This window comes from Diabrotica virgifera, chromosome 10 (assembly GCF_917563875.1).
Source record: "Diabrotica virgifera virgifera chromosome 10, PGI_DIABVI_V3a".
Lineage (NCBI taxonomy): Eukaryota > Metazoa > Arthropoda > Insecta > Coleoptera > Chrysomelidae > Diabrotica > Diabrotica virgifera.
Genome location: NC_065452.1, coordinates 27,419,562 through 27,446,386, shown reverse-complemented (window position 1 = coordinate 27,446,386; position 26,825 = coordinate 27,419,562). Strand labels below are relative to the sequence as shown.

Here is a 26,825-nt window from a genome sequence, read left to right as displayed (position 1 = left end):
TTGCGTTGTGTGTTGATTTCTATATTTATTTTCCCTAGTACCAGGCCATGGTCGGATCCTACATTGGCGGACGATAGAGTGCGCGCATCTGTTATATCCCTGGGGTGTATTTGTCTGTTTGTTATAATGTAGTCAATCATAGAGTTACGTCCTCTTGTATCTGACCAGGTGATCTTATGCTGTATTGAATGGTCAAAGTATGTGTTGTTAATTCGGAGGTTATTCAATAAACAAAGGTCTAGGAGTCTTTCTCCGTTGTCGTTGAGCGTTTCTTCGTTAAATCTTTGTGTAGCTCCAGCCACAGGTATGTTGCCGACTCTGGCGTTTAAGTCGCCGAGAATTATTGTTTTACTACCGGCTGTTGTGGTGTCCAGTAGATCTTGGAGCTGTCCATAAAAAGCATCTTTTCTTCCTTGTTTTTGTTGTTATCTGGGGCATATACGGGGATAATGTTAAGTGTCGTTATAATATGTATAATAGGTAATTGTTAAATTTTCTTTTCAGAATTATAGCCAAGATTGATGATGATATGGTCGCCTACTACTGCAACGAGGATTATTTTTTAATGGAACTGAAGGCAGTAGATGAGGATCTATATGACTTAACACTCGTGGAACTGATGAACCACTAACCGCCATTGATATTATAATCAGATTTTGTTGTGATTTGTTTTTTAAACAATGTATTTTTAAGAACGATGTTGATCAAAACTTTATTATTTGTTTATAGTGTCTAGCATGTTGTTTTTACAAGGATTTTTCTTTCATTTTATAATCAAACTAAGTTTTTGTTAGTTTTTGTTTTTATGTTATTAGGGCGTGATTACGTTCATATTTATAAAATATTAATGTGATCATAAAGATCCAATGTAACTCTAATGTTATCAGGTTTTAATACATGGTGGCAATGTTTTTGTTTCTGAGAATTTAAATACGTTTATTAAGAATTTAGCATTTAGGGTTTACATCGATGTACGTATATGACGTGTCACAACGTGCTGCGACTATGTCCATACGAACTCATTAATACATTGTAAATCAAGCATGGTATGTAGATGTTTTACACTATACCCTATATACCTTTTATATTTTAAATATATTTTATAGTTATAGTGCTCTGCACTCCTTACATTCAGAGTAGCCAGTGAAGTGGAACCTCGAGCTGCAACCACGTAACACTATGACACAAAAACAGTCCGTTAGATTTCGACTTTTTGCCTTCACATAGACACGGCATACGGTTCTGTTTCTTGTGTTCAATATATAAAAGGACATGGGTTTCAGCTCGTCGTGACACGGCCGGTATATATCTAGAAAGGTGATTCTTGAAGCACCACTTATTTGTGGCTACTATTGTAAAAAAACCTTACATCGATTATACATAATGTACTTCTTATACATATAGGTACGCAGATGTGTCATTTGTTTCCTACTAAATTGTGCCATATATGCAATTTTAAGACCGTTTCATAACTTCTAAAAGTTAGCAGTCCTAGGGGAATAATCTTAGTTTTGATTTAGATTCAAATTATGCAGTAACGTGTTTTATTATATTGAGTTAGGTAGTACTTTTATATAATTAGTTGAATACATCATTTCAAAAATCTTAAATAGTTACTTTGAAACTTTAATCCATGAATTTTATTTATTTTTTCCTTATAGATCCTGGAAGCAAACCTTTTCTTAAAGCAATGGTCCTCCTTACTTTTTGGGAGATTGATTGTTCATTTCCTGGATATACCTTAATCATCGGAATCGTTTGGATCTTCTTAACATATTTAACGTAGAACATGCTATTATGTTCTCCTCTTTCTCTTCTTAGTTCACGCGTGACACTTGGGCCGTAAGACCTTTGTACCATACCTTGTTTTTTCCATTGAACTCTAATAAGTTCTGTGGTCTCAACGCAGGCCAACAGTTTCCTTAAAGTTTTATGATCTTTTCTGGTTTAATCCTCATTTGACCATTGAATTCCTGCCTCTCATCACTTAGCACATTGCAATAGCATAGCATATGTATGGCAGTCTCTTCCTCCATTTCGCATTTTCTGCATCATGATTCATTCACCTTACCCAGGTTGTATAGGTGTTATCTGAAACGGCAATGTCCAGTCACTATTTCGGTGACTGTTTTAATCGCTCGTTTATTGAGGTTCATCGGATTGTCCGAGAGTTCTTCTTCTCTTCATGTACCATGTCCTTTCAGAACGTTGGTTACCATCATAGCTATCTTAATTTTATTCACTGCCACCCTAAATAGCATGCTTGTATTAACACCATACCAATCACGCAAGTTCTTCAACCATGAGGTTCTTCTTCGTCCTGGACTGCGTTTGCCTGCTATTTTTCCTTGCATGATATTTTGTAGCAACCTATATTTGGGACCTCTCATTACATGTCCGAAATACTCCAGCTTTCTCTGCTTGATGCTTTTTATGATCTCAGTAGTCTTGCTGAGACGTTCTAGTATTGTGGAGTTTCGAATCTTCTTCACCCAGGAAACTTTTATAAAATTCTTCTATAGCACCACATTTCGAAAGCCTCAAGGCGATTTAGATCGATTTTATTCACAGTCCAGGACTCGATACCATAAAGTTAGACCGAGAACACGTACCAGCGAAGTAGGCGGATCCTCAATGCCAATTTTAGGTCTCTGTTACATAACACCTTGGACATCCTTCTAAAAGCGGCTCTAGTCTGCTCTATCCTAGATCTAATTTCGCCGTGACTTTCTGCGTTACAATTTAATTGCTGTCCAAGGTAAACGATTTTATCAACTTGCTCAGGTTTGGTATTATTTACATATATAGACGGTTTTATATGCTGTTGTTTACTTATTACGAGTATTTTGGTTTTCCGTATGTTCAGATCCAGACCTGCCTCCCTACAACTCTCAACGACACTATCAAGTAGTGTTTGCAGATCTTCTTGACTAGAAGCTAGGAGTACTGTATCGTCCGCATATCGCAAATTATTGATGACTTCACCGTTCACAAGTATTTCTTCTTGTTTTTCAGAAAGTGCTTTTCTGAAAATTCTTTCGGAGTAAACGTTGAAAAGCAGGGGTGACAAAAGGCATCCCTGCCGTACTCCTCTTTTAATATTAAGAGCCTGTGGTTCCACACCATCTACTAAAACTGATGTTGTTTGATTCCAATATAGATTTGCAATTTTTCGAACATATCTGCCGTCCAAGCCAATGTCTTTTAGAGCTTCGATCAATATAGAGTGCTTAACACGATCAAATGCCTTTTGGAAGTCAATAAAACAACAGTATATGTCTATAGATATATCTCGACATATTTAAGCAAGTACGTTCATTCCAAGTCCGAGAGTTGTTTATCAATATTGTTGATTATTTTCTTAGTCTGAATTTACCTTTGAATGGCTGTCCATTTATTTTGATGATTTCTTCTCAACCACTTCAGAACCTCGCTTTTGTAACAGGTTCTTTAGCGATGCCACTAAATGGTTCTGGACTGAGTGCTGGATTTACTTATGGGCGGAATGATAGCCCAGGGCGACAGAATTCAGGGGGCGGCAAATTTTTGTAAAAAATAAAATGGCGGGGGCGGCAAATCTTTAAATCCGCCTCTGTCTGGACTTCTAACCCGGCACCTGTATTAAAGAACTTTCTTTTGCCAGGTTGTTGAGGAGATCTTTGCAGTTCTTTAACAGTTTTTATTTGGTGAGTGGGTTATTAACTGCCAGAATAGCCGCTTGGTTATCTGTAAAAATTTTGATTCTCTTTGCTTTGAAATCTGCATCCATGATTTCATCACTGCATGCCACCAAAGCAAAAACTTCAGCCTGGAACACAGATGTATATTGACCTAGGAACCTAGGTTACAGCCCTATAAGATTTATTATAACTTTATGTGTGTAATTATAATAAATCCGGCATCATGGGCAGTTTTAGATCCATCAGTGAACCAAATTAAGTTCCCATTAATATTTGGGACTTTTTGTTCTCTTGATGGTATAATTATTGTGTTATTCTTCTTAATGAAGATTAGTTCTGGTGTCATCATATCTGAGTTCATCATAAATATGGATTCCTCAAGTGTATTATTTATGTGGCTATTCAATAGATAACTGGGCCTTCAAGTATTATTTTTCTTTAAATCGCAAGCTTAAAGGCTACCGCTGAAATATATAATTCCAGCGGAGGAAGACTTCTGATAGCCTCTAAAGATACCGTTCCTTTTCTATTCAAGGCTCCTGTTGTATTTAGAAGCGCTTGTTTTTGTTGGTGGTGATAAAGGTTGCAAAAGATTGCAAAACCGTCTTTTTCCACCAAAGTACTGAACCATAAGTAACTGTCAGTCATATCACTGATGTATATAACCAACAGATTATCTTTCGTTTGAACTCTAGTTTAGCCGTATTGGTTACATTGTTAATATGAGTGCCTCAATTGAGTTTGGAATCCAGGATTACCCCTAGATACTTGACCCCATTGGTTCATGCTAGGTCCTCCTCAAATAATTTCAGCTCACTCGGTCCAATGAGCGTCCTCTTATTAGTGAAGGTTACTAATTTAGTTTTGGAACGGTTCTCAGAGAGGTTCTCTTTCAGGCACCAATTCTCTATGTAATGAAGGGTATTTCGCATCTGATCCGCAACAGTATATATATAAAGGGTTGTCTACAGCTAATGCCGTTTCCCTTCCGTCGGCCAGGACTTCCAATATTTTTCGATCTTCCCAGTCTCCGTCTTCCAATCCTTTCTTAGACCTCGTTTTTCCAAGATCTTCTCGGTCGTCATCTTCTTGTTCCTCTTGGGCTCCATTCTGCAACCTTGTTTATCCAAGTGTTTTCGGCTCTGCGTACGTGGCCGTACCATTTTAGTCTTCTCTCGTCCATATATTGCAGGGCATCTTTTTCTACTTGAATTCTTCTCCTTATCCCCTCATTTGTTATTCTGTCTCTTCTGGTGAGACTGCAGCATCTTCTGCAGTATTCCATTTCGGTTGCCAGAATCCTCTTTTGGGTTTTTTGTTTATGACCCAAATTTCTGCAGCATATGTCATGATGCTTCTCACTATTGTTCGATATATAATTTTGTTTTTCGCTTGATGTTCTTATTCCAGATTACATTATGGAGCTGTCTGATGCAAGATCTTGTTTGTCCCAATTTATTTTTTATTTCTGCTTCTGTTGTTCCGTTTTTTGACATTATAAAGCCCAAATATTTAAAATTCTTTGTTCCTTTTATTTCTAAGTTTTTGACGTCTTCTTCCGATATTGCTAAGTATTCCGTTTTCTTCATATTTATTTCCAGGCCCACCTTTTTGTATTCCTCTTTTAGTTTTCTTACCACGTAACTGATATCCTCTTCATCTTGAGCCATCACCGCCTGATCGTCAGCGAAACACAATGTGTAGAGATAATCCGTCCCTTATCGGTATTCCCATACCCCCACATTTGGTCTTCCAAGTTGTTAGTGCGTGTTCTAAAAATATTTTAAATAGTTGGTGACGTTGGGCATCCCTGTAGTAATTCTTTTGTTGTTTTGAAGTTAGCAACTACCTTGAGCAACTACCCTTGAGGACACCCCTTAGTTTCCCTCAGGTTTATGACATCTTCATCTGTGTATATTATTCTGTTCTGAAGCTACAACATGCTAGTATTTTCTCTCCTTCTTTTTGGTATTTTTTCGTCATGAATCAAGTTGAAAATTGTAGTGGTACATAATTTCACTTTTCGAGAAGGTGAATATTGTTGTTCATCATCTGTCTATTGGATTAATCTATTTCATATAAATGTATAAAGCACCACATATGCTTTCTGATCCCCAATAACTGTCTTTGTCTCTCATCCCAGAAGTTATTCTTTACTTTTTCTTTGATACTTGAAAAAATATACGTTTATCTATAACTCGCCAGCCTCTGTCTGTCTTGTTTTCATAAGATGCAATACTTATGTAGAGCACAATATACCTACTCATGATTTTGTTTGTATTTTTTCTAGGAATATATACTTTTAGATAGGTATCTGCCTTAAGAACCAACATAAAAAATTTAGTTATTTTTAAATATTCTGCTAGACTATTCGTAGGGAATAAACAACTATCTTCGAATATCATAGAAAATTGTGGGGTTTTAAGAGTATAATTAAGTATGCTACAAAATAAAAAGTGTTTTCCAGAATCTCCTTAGTAATAACTTGGTCACCATTGATCTCAAAATTGGAAAATGTAAATGATCTGAACACGATTTGTACAGAACCGCTAGTTCTTGTATCTAGGGAAAGATGGGTTTTTCTTTGTATATAGCTTTAGATTTGTAAATAATGACCAGCCATGACTTAGATATGTATGCTCAGTGTTGTGATAAGAACTCTGAAAACCTCTTGAATATTGAAGAATGTAGCGCAAAAGGTATTATGCGATCATTTTAGGCAAAACTCATTTTAGACAAGACTCCGCTGCATTGTAAAGTTTTAATGTTTAATGTCGTATTTACGTTGCAAATAGTACCATAAGTCAAAAAGAGATTATTTATAAAACCGTCAGTCAACATTGCGACCCAAGAAAAAATTATTCATAGTTTAAAGCCCAAGCTACCATATCTATTGCATCACCACTCGTTACTAATCTCCTGGTATATTCTCGGTGATTATTGGTCTTAAGTTGGGTACACATATGCGAGCCGAACTGTATGTGAACGCTATATTCGTATAGTTTGTACGGCAGTATGAACCGCTTACGAGCTGTTCATTCGTCACTCGTCACGAACCATGGCCTGTCGGTTTTTGAGACGAACACAAAGAATATTCGCAGTTCAATTTGGACGGCGTACGCAGCGATATTGTCTCGTCGAATCGAGATTGTGTGAATGACGTGTTCCTAGAGATAAACTTGAGAAAAAAAATGTAATCAATTTTTATTTTATAGTTATATTTTATAGTTATTTTAGAGTAAACAAATAATGGCTGTCATTATATACATTTTGAACGTGACTTTGAGAAAAAATTACAAATTAAATGAATCATTTACATTAAACGTCGCACAAGTTGGTTCGTCGCTTTCCATGGATCGTTATGAGTTTGCGATGAGTTCGCTATAAATATATATTTAGCGAACCGTATGCGAGCAGTTCGCAAACAGTTCGGCTCGCATATGTGTACCCGCCTTTACAAACTTTCAGAACCTGACTCACTCATTTGATGACGTCAATCTACGAATAAAACTATGAAGTCTGATATTACGGAAAATATTTAATTTTCTACAGTACGTTATCATAGCAAGACAGAGTCAAATAGAGTCAAGATATATTTCGCCAAATTTTAATTATGACATTATTCTCATCTTATTTAAGTTTTTGCATCATTGGTTTTAGATGTTCCAGTTTTAGTCGTTTAACAGAAACGTTGAGCGTTTTTACAAGTTTCTAGTTTTTCTAGAACTGTTTTCATCATCATCGTGATATCACAACTCGTTATGAGCCAAAGCCTTCTTCAGAACAATCCTCTATTCACCCCTGTCTCTGGCAACTTTTCTCCATGCTCTACCTCCAATAGGTTTTAAATCATCCTCTAAGTAGTCGTGATACGTAAGTCTCGGTCTTTGTCTGGCTCGTTGTCCAACCGCCCCTTATCGTTCATAAACTTTTCTGATTGTTGCACCTTTCTCTCGCCTAAGGCTTGCTACCTTAATGAATTTTACAACGTCAGGTTTTCCGAAACTCATACTTACAACTCAAAGTTGCAACGCCTGCGCCACAAACCCTGCTCTTTTATTCTTCCATATGTTCTACTTAGGATTTTTCGCTCGAAATGGTTAAACAGTTCTTGTCCTCCTGTGTAAGTGACCACGCTTCTGTTCCACATCTTAGCACTTGTCTTATTAGTGTATATAGGATGTCACTTTAGTTTTCTGTGTAGTTTCGAGGCGATCTATCTGCTCAAGCCATAGGAACACTTATTAGCAAGCACTATTGTTCTTGCCCTTATCTGATCTTTAGTCAACATCGAGCCTAGGTATATGAAGGTGTTCACAACTTGCAGTTCTAAATCATCAATTATTATTCTTCTATCTAGTTGTGTTACTTACCTAGACTGACCTAGTACGACACATATATTTGATCTTTGGGATATTTATATTTAATCCCAGTTAGTTCTCTGTCCAGATGCCCTTAATAACCGGAATGTATCGGTCAGAGACTATGTGAACCTAGCTGTGATGTCGATATCATCTGCATATCCAACAACTTATTCATCACTCTCTCTTAGTCAATTTTTGCAGTGGAGGGGTCTTGAAAGAACGTTCTGGATTCTGACCATGCTCGCTTTTCTTGTAAGTTTAAGTTCAGTAGTTGAATAAGATGAAGCTGTATTTGGAAGTTTACCAGGAGAGGTTATATGTATTAACTAAACTTAAAATAAGAAAATCTACGGTTTCGTTTTGATTTAAATCTGTCTCCCTCCATCCCCCGATAGTACTATTTCTAGGTCTACCTGTTGTTAAGAAGGCTATAAGGAAGATAAATTTACATCATCACGACCGTAGTGTCTCGATATAAATTAAAACAATTTGTATCGCAGTATGGTTAGAAACTGGAGACCGTGGACAGGAAGAAGAGGAAGAGGAAGACCTCAGATGCGATGGAAGGACGATATTGTAAAAGCTGCAGGAACTAACCGGAAAAACGCAGCCAAGGACAGACAGAAATGGAAAGATTTGGGGAAGGAATATGTCCAAAGTTGAATGGAAACGGGCTAAAAGAAGAAGATGCTTAGAACGTCCTCCAACGGGGAATAAGTGAAATGAATTTCGACTCGATTCAAGTTCTCTGTTTAACCCAGGTATGACAATACCAAAAGGCACCGTTAGGAAAATATTCCAATTTTCGGTTCAGAGAACCCGTATGAATCGAGTCTGTGTACTCTAATACAGAGTATGGCATTAGTGAAATAAGAAAATCTTACAGAAATAAACAGAGAACTTGAGGCGATTCGAAATTCATTTCACTTATTCCCCGTGAGAGGGCGTTCTAACCATACTGCGATATAAATTGTTTTAATTTATATCAAGAAACTACGGCCGTGATGGTGTAAATTTGTCTTCCTCAGACCCTCCTTGACAACAGGTAGACCTAGAAATAGTACTATCGGGGGATGGAGGGAGACAGATTTAAATCAAAACGAAACCGTAGATTTTCTTATTTTACTAATGTTATACTCTGTATTAGTACAGACTCGATTCATACAGGTTCTCTGCAACCGCAAATTGGAATATTTTCCTAACGGTGCCTTTTGGTATTGTCATATCTGGGTTAAACAGAGAACTTGAATCGAGTCAAAATTCATTAAACTTAAAATGTTGGTTCAGTTGATTAAACTATCTAAATTAAAAAGTGATGGGGCGATCTAGATTCAAGAACTATTTATTTTACTACTTTTTAAATCACAAATGGGTCAATCCTAAATTATGTGAATTGATTCTAAAGTTGTAATGGTACATTATTTTATTATTAATTATTATTATTTATTACGAATTATGAATTATTATTATTGATTTTTATTATATATTTTTATTAATTATTGTGTTCTGGCATTTCGTTTACAAATGTGAAAGATTTTACCAGACAGTATCGCTCGTATCAGTGAACGATACATACGACCGTTGCCGTATTCTTGTTAATAATTTCTGCCGCAGTTGCAGATGAAATGCCAGGAAGAAGGAATTGTTAGGCAGACCGCACATCAAAGAAACATGAAACGTAAATTACGTTTCATGGAAATAAACCACTGCTAAACAAATATATATCCGGCCATTTATGAAACTCTCCGAAAATAAAAATGTGTCATGAGCATGAATCACACTCGTTTCATTGGTAGGCGGACTTTGAGATTTGTTTAGCAGTGTTTTAGTTTCATGAAACATGTTTTTCGTTTCATGTTTCATGTTTTTCGTTTCATGTTTCTTTGGTGTGCGGCGTGGCTAAGACTTGCCACAGTTCATAAACCCCAAAAAACGGTTACCATCACAAAACACCGGCAGCAGAAGCCTACAGTTCTTGATCCTAAAGTTGCTTATGCATCTACGAAAGTTACACGTTATGAAAACGAATAAATATTTTACAAGTACCTACTGTAGATTAGTATAAAATGTAAAAAATCAAGAGTATAATTAATTTTTTTTGACTTATGAAACTTTTTCCACGGAAATGCGATATAAAAATGTGCAATAACTTAAAAATTCATAAAATATTATTTTTAGGTAATGGATAGGTTATAAGATTTCGATATTAAATATCCTTAAAATTATGACAAACAAAATACTATGCGTTTAGAACTTATGAACTTCCAACCATTGTTTAAAAAAATCGAAAATATCAGTGAACCTCTTAAGATGTATTAAACGCAAAAAAATATATCTGTTATAATATATCTCATTGTTGCAGTTGTACTACCCACACAATCGTCTAGATTCTAGATCCTCGCTTAAGTTTTTTGAAATTGTTTGTTTTATTTTATTATTTGGTCTCGCCATCATTTTGTGCTTCACCCTTTTTTCCTCCAATTTTTTCACTTTTTGTCTTCCTACAAATGTAAAAAATTTATTATTACTATTGCTTCTCCTTAAATAAATCTCAATTTATTTTTTAACAGCCCGATATCTCAACGGGTTAATGCATCCACATTGATTTAGTGAATTCATGCTCCATGCGCTACAAAACCGAAATATATAAATTTTTCTGCGCTATACTTATTTTTTCTTTAATAATAGTTGTTATAATGAAGCAGCTTTTAAGTACTGTTTTTTAAATTATCAGTGTTTTTACACAGTTTGATTCCACTTTTATAATGTTTCATAAAGGTGTAAGTTACTTCCATTTTTTCGTCTGCTTTTTCACAACTTTTCTTGATTCCTTATTCTTCTTTTTCTTCTTATATTAGGCCTTAGGCCTGTTTTTGTTCGATATTAAAGCTATAAGACTTGATACTTGTCTTCCCAATCCTACAATGTGGTGTTACAGAGATGTTTTATTTTGATATTTGGTATTGTGTATTTATGTCTGGAGTTCTAAGTATTATTTTTTGTTTCTGCTGAATCTGCTATAATTTCTATTATTGCTCTGTCACAGGCTCTATATATACGCACTTTACCATCTAATCTCACATAATTTAAGCTCCTTTATTTGCTTGTTTTCTTACACTCTCTTTCCACAACTAGATATATCTACTCCCAGATCACGAATATCGAGACTAAGTCCGGTTTCGGATTATCTTCCATGGATGCCTGGCAAGTCTTTCCAGACCTTTCTCTCGCGCGCGCAGATACCCTTTCCCATCTCTTCTCTTTATTGCTTATGTTACTTATGTTTACCCCTATTGTCTCTCTCTTTCTAAAATCTCTTTTCTTTTGTTTGTTTATTAGTTGACGCCACACCGGTGCCGCATATAGGATTGTGGAATGTACCACTTCGATCACAATCCTTTTTTTACCCGTAGGTACCTTGACCTCCTATATTTGGCATAATTATTGCCAATGCTGTTGCGCTTTGTTCGGCACTATTTGTGTCCAACATCACTCCTATGTATGTATTTAACCGTTTTGGTCGGTATTATTCGTTCTCTTTTAAGGATTTTTCAACTTAGGGAGAAGTTGTTTCAACATCATCATCGTAAGATTTCACTCTGCTTCTGACCGTTATAAGGCTATTTTAATAGTTTAAATCCAGTTAAGTTGGACAGGAGCTTACAAGTGAACCGCCTTCCAGCCAACTATTAGATATTTGCCTATATCTATGGCCATTACCATATTCAGTTTTCTTTCTAGACCGTGTATAGGACTTATGTTATATACAACCCAAGTCTCTTAAATCAGTAGAGAACTACTTCTTTCAGCTAAATGAGACAACGAAAAAGAAAAGATGGTTTTGTTACTTTTGCTCATATATTCGCGTTAGACATTTACTCGCCTTGATTTTAATATTTTTAGTTATACATATTAAACTTTAAATTGATTATTAAATTATGTTAAATTGATTATAATTGATTAACTAAATTGTATACCTTCCCTTTCATTTCAAATTCACTACACTGACTTTGAAGAGGGAAATTTGTAGGGGAAGGTCAAATGTCTTTTTCCCACAGTACGTACTGGAAGTAATTCATAAAAAATATTTTTCTGAATGCATAGTACTATTAGAGATACCTAAAATGTATCGTTGCATTTAGCTGACTTTTAACGTAGTAAACATAATTGTCTTGTAATCTCAACTCCTTTAATTAGCAGTATCGTTTCTAAAATAATTATATAAAAATTAAGCAAGTTAAATGTTTCAATATTTTTCAATATTTCTTCTGATAAAAGGTTGCTTTAATATTACAAATAATATACTGTCAGATTGGCACTCTTAAATATGAGTGAATTGAATCATGAATAAAATAGAGGAACACCCTAAATTAGATAATCAGCTGATATGCCAGATCAAGAAGGATGCAAATTATCCCAGATAGAAAATATGAAAATATAGCTTACAAAATACTAACTAACATTCAGTACGAGAAACTAATAATATATAGGGTGAGGCAGGTAAAGGGCCTATTAGAAATATCTCGAGAACTAAAGGTAAGAGAATCAGGAAAATTGGAATACAAGGGTTTTGAGGTATGAACTATTTAATGAAAATATTTTGGTCTCTTTGCTACTTCCGGTTATACCGGAAGTTGATTGTAACTTCCTTTTTTTTTAATGGGACACCCTATATATTTTTACATTTTTCGATTCTGCTCGATGTCTTCTTTCTTAAAATATGAGGTTTTGTAATATTATACAGGGCAGTTTAAAAGATAATTACGGTTTTGTATAAATTTTGTAGCAAACTTCACACCCTGTAGAATTGTACTGATTTGATATCAAAAACTCCATTTATGTTCAAGTAATTCTCAATATAGTCCATCATTATTAAAAATTATTAATATAGCGGAATGTTTAATTTTAGTATACAGGGTTGGTCGAAACTCGGAATGAGTATTTTCTTAAATGGAACACTCTGTATTTTAGTATTGTAATGAAATGATATTTTATAGTACTTTTTTATTTCTTAAGCATTCCCTATACCTAACTGCTTTAATTTGTAAGTTATTCGTAGTTCTCTAAGCCAAACATTACTTGCAACAAAAATTACGTGAAATTTTATTCGGTTTGCCGTGAAAATATTCAATCATAAATAATTTTTTGAAAATAAATACATGCTAATCTAGAATGATCCTTAATTTATTAATATTGGATGGGATACCAAAATGCCTGCGTTGTTAAGATTGTTGTTGCATAAAATATTAATAAAAACAAACCATATTCTACATAGTTGGCTATGGCTTGGACACTAAACTTGATTAAACATTAGACATTACAAATATTATTTTTATAGTTCCAGTTGCTTTGTTACCATTACTAATATAAATTTTTGTAATGGGGAACTGATTAGTAAAGTTTTTGTTCTAGGAGAGTATAACAAAAATATACTACTAGCAATAAGAATTTAAGACGACAACCAAGAAGAGAAACTTTTCAAAGTTTGCTAGAATAGTTTCGACGTATTAGACACTTAGATTACGAGGACGTTCATACCAATATGCAGATTCTCAGTGACACTAACATTTACATAATTCATTTTAATTATTTACAATAGTTTTTGTTCGATCAGATTTCTCGTATTCTAAATCTCCATTTCGTTGAAACCGCTCTAGTAAATTTTGAAAAGTTTTTCTTTTTGGTTGTCATCTATCATGGAATTGCTGATGATAAATTCTTATTGCTAATAGCACATTTTTATTTGTTATACTCTCCTAGACCATAAAAACATCTGAATCAGTTCCGCATTAGAAAAATTGATATTAGTAATGGTAGCAAAGCCACTGAAAATCCAAAAACAGTAGAATGTTTAAGCAATGCAAATGTTTAAGCATATATTATTTAGTGTCAAAGTCATAGCCAACTAGATAAAATATTATATGTTTTTATTAATATTAAACGCACCAACAATCTTAACTACGTAGGTATTTTGATATATCAACCAGTATTAATAAATTAAGGGTCAGTTAAAATTAATATGTGTTTATTTTCGAAAAATTATTTATGATTGAATATTTTCATGGTAAACCTAATAAAATTTCACGTAATTTTTGTTACAATTAATGTTTGGCTTAAAGAACTACGAATAACTTACAAATTAAAGCAGTTAGGTATAGGGAATGCTCAAGAAATAACAAAGTACTATAAAATATCATTTCATTACAATACAAAAATACAGGGTGTTTTATTTAAGAAAACTTAGAAAATACTCATTAGTTTCGACCAACCCTGTATACTAAAATTAAACATTTCGCTATATTATTAATTTTTAATAATAGTAGATTATATTAAAAATCACGTGAACATAAATGGAGTTTTTGATATAAAATCAGTACAATTCTACAGGCTGTGAAGTTTGCTGCAAAATTTATAAAAAAACCGTAATTATCTTTTAAACTACCCTGTATAATATTACAAAACCTCATATTTTAAGAAAGAAGACATCGAGCAGAATCGAGAAATGTAAAAATATATAGGGTGTCCCATTTAAAAAAAACGAAGTTACAATCAACTTCCGGTATAACCGGAAGTAGCAGAGACCAAAATATTTTCATTAAATAGGTCATACCTCAAAACCCCTGTATTCCAATTTTCCTGATTCTCTTACCTTTAGTTCTCGAGATATTTCTAATAGGCCCTTTATCTGCCTCACCTTGTATAGGTATTGAAATGTGATAGAGTAGAGAATAATGACAGATCATCTGTTTATCCACTTTAAGGCAGTACATGACAACCTAAAAGGCCAACCGTACGATAAAAATTATTAGCAAGAGTTTTGTCTACGAAAAATTGTATAGAACAATAAACCAAATAATCATAGAAACCAAAGAAAACCAATTACTCAAAATGTCAGAATAAAAATAGATAAAAACACCAAATAAGAGAACAATATTTTTTAATGTGTTCCGTAGATTATTGCTTATCATTTCAAGCAATCAAAGCTTTAGTTTAAACCAAATTATTTTTCAAACTTGAATCTTAGTTTACAGATATCGTATGTAGACCAGTTGGCCTCAATTCTAAACAGTGCGTGTGCCTCTCGTCAACTAAGACTAACTTAGGTTTTTAATAGTAAAGTAACCTTAACTGTTGATCTGACCTTAAATTAGTTATGTAGGATATTTACCTATTACTCTTTTGTTTACATCAGTTTACTGATTATTTACTTACATACCTACAAGAATTCAAAATGTACCTGACTAATGGTTAAAAAGTAGCATGTTCAGAGTAAACTACGCTTTTGAGGTACAATTCTTCACTATATTTTTATAAAGGAATTTTTCTATTTTAGAAAATTCTACATGGTACTGATCTGATTAATAAATCTCTTACCTTTTGAATAATTTATTATAAAAATATGTAAAATCTTTTAAGACAGTTTTATGATTTTAGAGTAGTTCTAGATTTTTTTAGATAGCTCTCTGCATCCATACATACGAAAGAGATTATAAGATCTTTATAATCGATGACTTGTCTTCATTGACCACCATTCGACTTAGGTTAAGATAGTGAAACAATGAGGAATATATTCGCAATATTATTTAAGGTTCTTTTTTATAAATGTACGTCTTGATTTTATAAATAAAAGTATCTATGTATTTGAAGTTTTATTTTTATTTCACACACATACACACTCGTGTCTAAGGCCAAAACTAATGGAAACATTCTTAGGTTGCCTATCATCAGTCAAAGGATAACAGGCAAGATATTATTTTAAATTTTAAAGCAGTAAAAAATTATTTTAGTTTTTTTTTGTTAAACTTATCAATAAATGAACGATTCATTTAAAAGTACAGTAGAGCGTCGATTATCCGAACTAATTGGGGGACATGGGTGTTCGGAAAACCGATTTGTTCGGATAATCGAATTAGATTGATATAGTCATACATTTTCATCCACAAGTGAATAAAAGCCATATTTATATACCTACATATTTATTTATATCTTGATAATGACAATATCAATTAAACAAAAAAGTGCAGTCTTTGCAACAACATATTTTTGAATACAATATTGAAGAAAATTGAAGATATTTTAAGCGTTAATTACTAACGCTTGCTCGGTACTCGAATGCGGGGTGCGGGAGTCGAGAGTTCGGATAACCGGTCGTTCGGTTGATCGACGTTCGGATAATCGACGCTCTACTGTACAATAATTTTTCTACTAATGAAACAAAAAAGAAGGTCGTAGGAAAAGTATAGTATTCTACTCACATGTAATGGCTATTACTCACTCTAATGAATAACGAGAGCAAACTTCATCATCGTGAGGAATACCCATCATTACATACTCGTTGAATAATATACTATTACTTATTAACGCCCGGTTTCATAATCAACTTAAAGTGAACATTAACTAAAGTTCACTTTAACGTTGACATTTACCCATATGAATTGCATTGACAAGGGTACCAACTTAAAACTTAAAGTTCACTTTAACTGATTATGAAACCGGGTGTATTAAATAGTGTGATGCCTTCTGGTCTCAATTAATTAAAACTCAGGTTTTCCGATAACATTATATTTAATTCGAAGTCGATGATTCACTACATAAGTTGTTTATAATATTACTTGACCTATCCTATACGTGAATATCTTCCAACTACATCAATAATCATAATAATCTTTCTCGACCGAGTTAATGTTTATATACACATTTAAATAATAACAAAACATGACAATTCAATGTTACTTGCGGTTATTGAATCCAAGAACAGATACTACATGGATTAATGACTTTGAATGAGTTTTAAACATCTTTTGTACAGGGTGATATTATAATACCATACCTCCCCGTTTTGTTAAAATTATATATTTTTAAAATGTGATGCTCCTCTTTCCCTTTTACAAAAATGTTTATGGTTACCTAATACTATTTTCAAAAATTAAATTTCCTAACTATCCTAACTAACTGTAACATGGTACGTTTCAGAGTTTTTTTTTAATCCTAAAAATTGTTTATTATTATCACTAATTCACTTTCTGTTCCGTCTTGCATTTTAGTCTTTTCTCCATTCACAAAACAGTGTCCACATAAAAACAGTGACTAAACCTATCGGGATTTTTAATATATTCTTTTAGTGCCTATATGCATCTCCTATAAGCAGGGGAATAATCTAATCTACCTAACTAAAAATCTCGTATCTAACTAAAAGTCCTAAGCTAAACTAATATTACTCGAATAAGTCAAAAAAATGTATCCTTTACTCTATGAATAATTCCTGTTTCAGTCTTCTTTTGATTTATTTATATATGTCTTACTAACTTTAAAATAATGTACCTATAATAAAAATGTAATCTCTCTAAGAACTTCACTTTTTGTGTCCCTTTGCTTACTATCTACTAACACTTATTGTAAGATATTGTCTATCCTTAATTCAAACACTTCCATTTTCCGCGAAAATTTAACCTGAATTCATTATATACATTTAAAAATAAGTTATTTATAATTTACATTACTTTAGAGCAAAAAAAATTACAACTTTAATTCTTAAACATAATTCAATGATTAGCTACTTATTTGCTTAGTATCTTCTTAATTTTGCTTCTTTTCTTGCAATTTTTATGTGTCTTCTTTCATTTTTCCCACATATTTTACTAAAAATTCTCTTTTTTTATTCTTCTTGTCTGGTACTACAACTATATATTTCTTCATTTTCCTCCACATAATAACACTTCTACAGTGTACATAATTCATCTTCATATACATATTTCATATAACAATCATATATCATTTATCTCATATATCATTTCATATAACATCATAATCATCACTTCATATACTAGCTCCGATACCTTCGTTTTACCTTAATAAAAGAGGTTTCACTCGGATGTCTTAGTTCTCCGCCAATATTAACCCGAATTTTCGCCCTGATCTGTACGCACCATAGAGGTGGTATAGTTAACTCAAAAAACGAAATAGGTACTTTATGCGGTTAAAATTCTTCTAAAAATATCACAACCTCAATCCCTTGCTTTGAGGCCGTTGTTTATTCACGAATAATCATGAATAAAATAGGTACCCTTCAAAACACAGAGTGGGTCTCTAATAAGCTTTCAAGCTTCTATAAATCATTAGTACCTTCCTAATTTGACAAGAGCAGTGGGTTTCTTATTTCTCTAGTTGCCTCATAATATTTAGCTTATAATATTGTTAGTTCTTCTTCTTATCTATATAGATCTTCTCCAAATTATTTATCTCGACGCATCAGGTCGGTTCGTTAAAAATATATATCTTGCTTATAGCAATGTTTATCGTATGTCATCACTAATCATTATTTATTAAAAAAATATCATTTATCACTCAAAAAATATTAATTCAGGTTCATATCATACAAAATTTAACACAAAATCGATGAAAATGTATCTATATAATCAATAAATATCAATAATAAAAACAACTGGCTAATAAAAATTTAATAATAGTATACATATTCGTCAATAAAAAAAATAGCATATTCAAAATAAGTTTATATCTCAAACTTCGATAGAAATTTTTGGAAAAAATTCGATATTCCATACAATATTCAAAAATAACCGTACTAAAAAATCGAAATCGGATAGAGATTTTTCAAATAAATTCAATAAAGATTTAAAATTCAATAAAAATTCAAGAATAGCATATATAATAAACTTCTATAAAAATATTCAATTCAAAAATCACTTCATATTTCAAAATTTATAGATATTCTTAAAAAAAAATCGATACTTCATAAGTTATTCGAATATCAGCAAAGATAAATATTCAATGTTCAATAATAATATAAAACGAGGGAAGCATTTTTAATAAAGATAGACATTCTTACTTACATTTTATTTCCACTTTGTCTTTACACTGTCGCTCACTGGGTTTCCTGTCCATCTTCGCCGTCTCCGTTTCCAAGCTGGTGCCGCCATCTCTGCTCCTTTCAGAAGACCTCCCCTAGTCTGCAGGATCGCCATGTATTAAATAGTGTGATGTTATGCCTTCTGGTCTCAATTAATTAAAACTCAGGTTTTCCGATAACATTATATTTAATTCGAAGTCGATGATTCACTACATAAGTTGTTTATAATATTACTTGACCTATCCTATACGTGAATACCTTCCAACTACATCAATAATCATAATAATCTTTCTCGACCGAGTTAATGTTTATATACACATTTAAATAATAACAAAACATGACAATTCAATGTTACTTGCGGTTATTGAATCCAAGAACAGATACTACATGGATTAATGACTTTGAATGAGTTTTAAACATCTTTTGTACAGGGTGATATTATAATACCATACGGGCGTAAGGTACATAATTATGTAATAATAAATAATTATGTCGATCGGACGGCCAAATTGGTTGAGGCGCAGTCGATCGACAAGTTTAGTGGATTTGCGATCGTGGTTCGAGCCCCAGTCCGGTCATTTGAAATTAATAAAAAGGCCAACGTCGTAGTATAAAATTCAATAGAATCTACGACTTGGTCTGGAATATAAACTGGCGTCTGATCGGTCTATGGAGGAGCGGTACGGCAAGGGATGAGGGCTTGCGGCTTGGGGATACTCCTCCATAGATCCCTACCGTTGGGCGTTGATGCCTAATAACGGTTTATATATACCGATTGGGTATTTTCTTAGGGTTGGTATGCGCCTTTAATAAGAGCAACAGAGAGACATGTATTTATTATACATTTAAAACGGGTTAGAAGATATGGGACGAACGAACTATAAACAAATAGGACCGGTCACCGAAAAATTTCGCGTCGTAGGTATTGCTGTGTCAGACAGCGTTGCCAAAGTTGGAAATTATCAAAAGAAAATATTAAACTAGAAAAAATAATATATTTAACTTTTTGTAAACAGATAATAAACAAATTCTTTAAAGGAAAAAAACTTCAGTACAAAAATATTGTTTTCGCAAATTTTAAAAAAATTATAATTCAACGTTTGGTTCAAAATAATTTGGTTAGTACACTATTTGTTAAAAAAAATTAATATATTTTTTCTACTTTAATGGCTAATTATGCAAGTTTGCCTGTCCCAGAAACTTTGTAATTTGTAAATACAACTTTTCCGTCATTAGATCAGACGGAAGGACAAACGAGCAGAGGCTATTTTACTTCAAATGAGGCCCGAGGCACTACACAATTTTCGGGCCCCTAAATATAATTTAATAATAATAATAACTTTTTTAAATTTATTAATTATTTAATAGAAATATAGTTGCACAAGAAAATAAAATTTTTATTAACGATAAATAAAATTTATATTTAAATTGTTTAAGGGGATAGGCGCAAACTTTCGGCTTCAATGCTATTTAAATGCATTTATTTTTTTTTCGAAGCCTGATAAAACTAATAAGTATTTTTGAAAAATTTAAACGCAGAATGAAAGATTACGTTACTACCGAGGGCCCTGAAATCTTCGATAATGTTTATTTTAATGAGTTACAGGGGTGAAAAAAAGAAAAAATTGAGTGTGATTTTTAATTTTAAGTACATATCTTATTCAAAAGAAACTTTTTATTTATTCTAAGGGACATTCGGCCCTCGGTAATAATGTAATCTTTCATTCTGCGTCTAAATTTTTTTAAAATATTTATTAGTTTTTTTGAGGATTCGAAAAAATGAATGCATTTAAAGAGCATTGAAGCCGAAAGTTTGAGCCTATCCACTTAATTATAACTTTTATGGTTATCATTTATCATTGCCTGTTCGTAAAATGGAAGAATTTTGAAAATTTGTTTTGTTGTAATAAACATGTTTTGTTTGGTGATCTTTCCGGGCCCCATTAAAATACGGGACCGAGGCAGGCGCCAAAAGTGAAAGCTCTTAACCCAAGGATGTTATTAGGTGAGAAATTTGATCGCACTTCCGGTTTTAGAGTTAAAATTAGAAGTACTATTTTAAAGTCGCCGAAATAGTACGAGCGCCATATTATTCGACGCGCCTTAGCAAGATGCTTCCGGTTTCATTCAAGTAGGTCCGTCCGTCTGTCCGTTCGCGAATATAACTCTTACGTTATTAAAAGAGATAGAATGACAAATGATGTGTTGAATGAGAGCTTATAATCCAAAGATGGTATTAGAAGTAAGAAATTTGATCTCGGACTTCCGTTTATAGAGTTACAACCGGAAGTACGGTTTTAAAGACGCCGAAATATTACAAGCAATGTATTATTTAGCACGCTTTAGCAAGACGAAAACAAATGTATTGTACTATTTCGGTGATTTTAAAATAGTACTTCCGGTTGCAACTCTGATGCCATTTTTGGGTTATAAGCTCTAATTTAATACCTTGTCTTCGTCTTGCTAAAGCGCATCGAATAATATGTCGCTTGTACTATTTCGGCGATTTTAAAACACTACTTCCAGTTTCAACTCTGCAACCGGAAGTGTGAGGTCCAATTTCTCAGCTTTAATAACATCCTTAATTCGACACCTCATACTTACTCCATGGCGTTACAACCTTTCATGGGTTTTAGCCGACTCGACAACATGCCTTCACTCTTCTCTGTCTTTAGCAATCTCTGTCCAGTTCTCCACGTCCGTAGCTTTCAGGTCTCCTGCTATATTATCTCGCCACCGGAGTTGAGTGTTTTAATAACGTAGGCGTTATATTCGCGGACAGACAGACCGAAGGACAGACTTGCATAAAGCCGGAAGAATATAATGGTTTTCGTCTTGCTAAAGCGCGTCTAATAAGAAGTCGTTTATAATATTGGGGCGACTTTAAAATAGTACTTCAAGTTTCAACTCTAAAACTGGAAGTGTAAGGTCAAACTTCTCACCTTAATAAGATCCTTGGGTCATGAGCTTTTATCCGACAGCTCATTTGTCCTGTCTTATCTAATGACAGAAAAGTTGTGTTTACAAAGTCTCTGAGAGAGACAGACGATGCGTAATTAATTATCCATCAAAGTAGAAAAAAAAAATAATAAAGTGATGAGCGCGCTAATAACCGGCAAAATAACGCAAAAGATGGAAAACATAATACGTTGTGAGATAAAAAGAGATGAAACTAGTAGAGGTGTAAAATTATCGATAGGAACCTATAGATTTACATTACATTAGGTACATAGTTTCCCTCTTTAGACGTCTGTGACAGAAAACATGGAGAATTTTATGAAATTCTCCTGTCACAGTTAGAGTTGTTAGGTATACTCCTCAGATATGTCTAAAGGTGGGAAACTATGTAATGTAATGTAAATTTATAGGTTCCTATCGATAATTTTACATCTCTACTCGTTTCATCTCTTTTTTTTTCACAACGTATTATGTTTTCCATTTTTTGCGTTATTTTGCCGGTTCTTAGTGCACTCATCACTGTATATTATTTTTTTGTAAACAAATAAGTACATCTACTAAACAAATTATTTAAAAGAAAAATATAAGTAAAAAAATAATCGTTGAATTATAAATCAACGTTTTCACATTTTTTAAAAATGGGTGAAAACAATATTTTGTTATTTTTAAATAATTTGTTTATTATATCTGTTTACAAAAAGTTAAATATATTATTTTTTCTACTTTAATATTTTCTTTTGATAATTTCCAACTTTGGCAACGCTGTCTGACAAAGCCATACCTTCGACGCGAAATTTTTCGGCGACCCTTCCCTATTTTTTATAGTTGGTTCGTCCCATATCTTCTAACCCGTTTCAAATGTATAATAAATACATGTCTCCTTGTTGCTCTTATTAAATGCGCAAACCAACCATAAGAAAATACCCAATCGGTATATATATATATATATATATATATATATATATATATATATATATATATATATATATATATATATATATATATATATATACATAGAAAAGAAAAATCATTGGCAAATAAGTCGCAATGTGAATGTGAATACAAAATTAACAATATAAAAAGATGGAATGCAACTGCAGACACGTGTTTCTGACTCATTAGTTATTGTTACAACTTCTTTAAAATACTTTATTTAACTTCAATTACAATACAAACTCAATGACAACTATCAACTTTAAATACTCAATTACAACTGAACTGTAAAATGTCAAACACGTATGTTTATATAGATTTCTGACGTTCTGGACGTCACCAGACATTTCTGGGTTATTCCATGACATCCAGAACATTATCGTACGTGACTACTTCTTCTTTTACGTCAAGGGACTTTTTCAATGTAGGATAAATCTACGGGACTGTCATAACACTGCTCCCTCCTTTATAGTTATTCGCCTCGAATAACTGGTCTATCAGGGTCTGGTTGAAGCCAACAGGGTGGATCAGTTCCATGATATGGGGCTAGTCTCTCGATATGAACTACCTTGGGTTTACTTCTAGCTGAAAACTGGATGCGGTAGACTAGATCATTTATTTTCTTTAAGACGGTGTACGGGCCTTCCCAGTTTCGTTGAAGTTTCGGACAAAGTCCTTTCTTGCGTGTGGGATTGTATAGCCATACTGGGTCACCCCTTTCGAAAATTGTCCCAGTAGCTTGCACATCGAACCTGGACTTGGCTTTATCACTTTGAAGCTTCAAACTTTTACGAGCAAATTCGTGGACTTTTTCCAGTTTTTCTCTTAAGCTTTCTAGGTACGTCAGGGATGAAGGTTCTTCTTCACAGGTAGGCAATTTTCCGAAAATAAGATCTTGAGGAAGCTTCATTTCTCTTCCGGTGATCATCATTGATGGAGAATAACCGGTTGCTTCATGTTCAGAACTTCTGTAGGCTAACAGGAATAGAGGTATTAGGGTATCCCAATCTTTTTGATTATCAGCAACAAACATTGAGAGGTATTGACAAATAGTTCTATTATGTCTTTCGATCATTCCGTCTGATTGTGGATGGAGAGGCGTGGTTCGAGTTTTCTATATACCCAAGATTTTCATTAATTCTTGCCATAATTCTGATTCAAAATTTCGACCTTGATTAGAATGCAACTCTAAAGGGACTCCATGTCTTGATACGACGTGTGTTATAAATGCTTCTGCTACTGTAGTCGCTTCTTGATTAGGAAGGGGTGCAATTTCAGGCCATTTCGAAAAATAATCCATTGCAACCATTAAGTACTTGTTTCCTCTCTCTGTCAGCGGGAGTGGACCGAGAATATCTACTGCAAGTCGTTCAAAAGGCTCTCCGGAAAGATATTGTGCCATTTTACCACGACTTCTTGTTCTAGGGCCTTTTCTTCCGTTACATAAATCGCATTTCTTACACCATTCTTCTACATCTCGGCGACAATTGATCCAATAAAATCTGTCTCGAACTCTGGCCAGTGTTCTTTTTATTCCAAAATGTCCTCCAGACAGGCTGCTATGAAGGTCTTCCAACACACTTTTAATGTGTAATTTTGGCAGTACCACCTGTTGAACTATACGTACTCCATCGGAACTTTCCCACTTCCGATATAACAAACCATTCGAAAGATGCAAGGATTCCCATTGAGCCCAGTACGCCTTTATAGTTCGACTGTATTTAGATATTTCCTGCCAAAGAGGTCTTACTCCATTTTTAAGCCAATCTCGTATAACTCTTAAGTCGTTATCTTTCTTTTGACTCTTCTTAATGTTTTCCAGAGAAATCTGGTCATTATCTTCTTGCTGTTCAACTGTGGTCATCCGCAGACTAACTTCTTCGGTTACATTCTCTTTTTGTGCTAGCTGACGTTGGCTTTGAACTTGTAATTCATTTAATGCATTTTGGTATTCTTGAAATTGTTTATTTAACACATTCTTCTCTTTCATCAGTTTTTGACATTCGTTTTCCAGATTGGACTGTGTAGTTTTTGCATTATTTTGAATTACCTTACACTCTTCTTGCAATATTGTCACCTGTTCTCTTAATCTTTCTATTTTATTTTTACTAATCGCTAGTTGTTCCTTCAAATGGCTAACTTCAAATTCCAGTGTATTTTCTTCCTTTCTATGGTCAGTTGTAGGAAATCTGTTTCTTAGTGACCATCTACCATCATTTCTAGTGAGACTATATGATGGGCTTCTGGATGTCGAACTAGGCGACCTTCTGATCTCATTCTTGTATTCTTCTTTTCGTGCTTGGGATCGGCTTCTGCAATTGGATTTTAGATGTCCCATTCTTCCGCAGTTAAAACATCTTCTGTTTTGATTTTGAGCTTTTTGTTGATTTTGTTGAAGGTTTTGGAGTATTTTCAACATCTGGGACAAAATAGGTTGTTGATTATCTGTGGTAGTGACTTCTTCATCTTCTCGAAATCTTATTTCTTTTAATCTTGGGCGAGATCTTGAAATACTTTTAGCCGCTTCAAACTCCTGGGCTGAAACTAGTGCTCCATTTAGCGTTTTGTGTTGTTGTAATCGGAGAGCCTGTTGCATTTCGATATCATGTAGTCCGTCTATGAATGCCTGTATACCGATTTGTTCAAGAAAATCTTTAGGTGCCTGAGAGTATGCCAAATGTAGTAATCTTTTAATATCAGCTTCAAATTCTTGTAGGCTCTCGTTATGTTTTTGATACCGAACTTTAAGCTGACTTTGAAAAACCTGCTTCAGATGTTGTTGGCCATATCTTGTTTCTAAAGCTTGAACAAGTGAGTCATAACTAGGTGAATCCTGAGGAAGAAATTGAAGGACGGTTGCTGCCTGGCCTCGAAGCGACACCACCAAGGAAGCTGCCATTTCTCTCTCAGTCCAGCCATTTGCTCTTGCTGCAGCTTCAAATTGGAAACGATACGTTTCCCATGCTGTTTGGCCATCGAAGGTAGGTGGTTTCAAAATTTTGCTATTTCTGATTGTGCCTGATTCAAGAAGATTTAGGGGATGTGAAGATGAAGGGGCTGTTTCAGATTCGACATTCGTTACTGAAACAATACGAGATAAAGAAGCTTTGGTATCAATTTTTCGTTCTAACATAACTATTTGTCTTTCTAAACTAGATTTTAAATTATCTTGTTGTTGCTTTAAATCATTTTGTTGCTTTTCTAGTGTATTATCTAAATAGTTTTGTTTTTCTTCTAATGTGTCAATTCTACTATTAATTTGACTTACCTCTAATGTAAAATTTTCTTGAATTTGTGACAAACTATTTATTATTTCTACCTCTACTTGTCTACGCCTCTCCTCCTCTTCTTGCCTACGTTTCTCTTCATTTTCTTTCTCTGCTTGCCTACGTTTCTCTTCATTTTCTTTCTCTTCTTGCCTACGTTTCTCTTCATTTTCTTTCTCTGCTTGCCTACGTTTCTCTTCATTTTCTTTCTCTTCTTGCCTACGTTTCTCTTCATTTTCTTTCTCTGCTTGCCTACGTTTCTCTTTCAACTCTTCCATTTTTAAAAACCATTCTGGTGGTCCGGATGTATCCATTTCTTTCTCGAATTTAGTAGATCTTGTATTGACCATATACAAATTACTTAATGTCTTCTTATCCCACCGCTGTCACCAATGTTACAACTTCTTTAAAATACTTTATTTAACTTCAATTACAATACAAACTCAATGACAACTATCAACTTTAAATACTCAATTACAACTGAACTGTAAAATGTCAAACACGTATGTTTATATAGATTTCTGACGTTCTGGACGTCACCAGACATTTCTGGGTTATTCCATGACATCCAGAACATTCTCGTACGTGACTACTTCTTCTTTTACGTCAAGGGACTTTTTCAATGTAGGATAAATCTACGGGACTGTCATAACAATATATACATAGAAAAGAAAAATCATTGGCAAATAACTCGCAATGTGAATGTGAATACAAAATTAACAATATAAAAAGATGGAATGCAACTGCAGACACGTGT

General features: G+C 33.7%; 2 protein-coding genes across 3 annotated transcripts in view; one reads left to right on the top strand and one right to left on the bottom strand.

The window, feature by feature from the left end:
• LOC114346982 (protein grainyhead-like) overlaps nt 1-15,690 on the top strand; it is a 306,307-nt gene extending 290,617 nt beyond the window's left edge. For both annotated transcript variants that reach the window (XM_050663330.1, XM_050663329.1), the window contains one exon: nt 505-15,690. In XM_050663330.1, coding sequence (XP_050519287.1) covers nt 505-522 — 18 coding nt within the window. In that variant the 3' untranslated portion in view covers nt 523-15,690. The remainder of the gene's footprint in view (nt 1-504) is intronic.
• On the bottom strand, nt 12,238-26,825 carry LOC126893004 (trichohyalin-like). The gene is made up of 2 exons (XM_050662940.1): nt 24,679-26,825; nt 12,238-12,252 (listed from the first exon to the last, which is right to left on the bottom strand). The coding sequence occupies exons 1-2, from the start codon at nt 26,416-26,418 to the stop codon at nt 12,238-12,240; spliced, it is 1,755 nt and encodes a 584-aa protein (XP_050518897.1). The 5' UTR covers nt 26,419-26,825.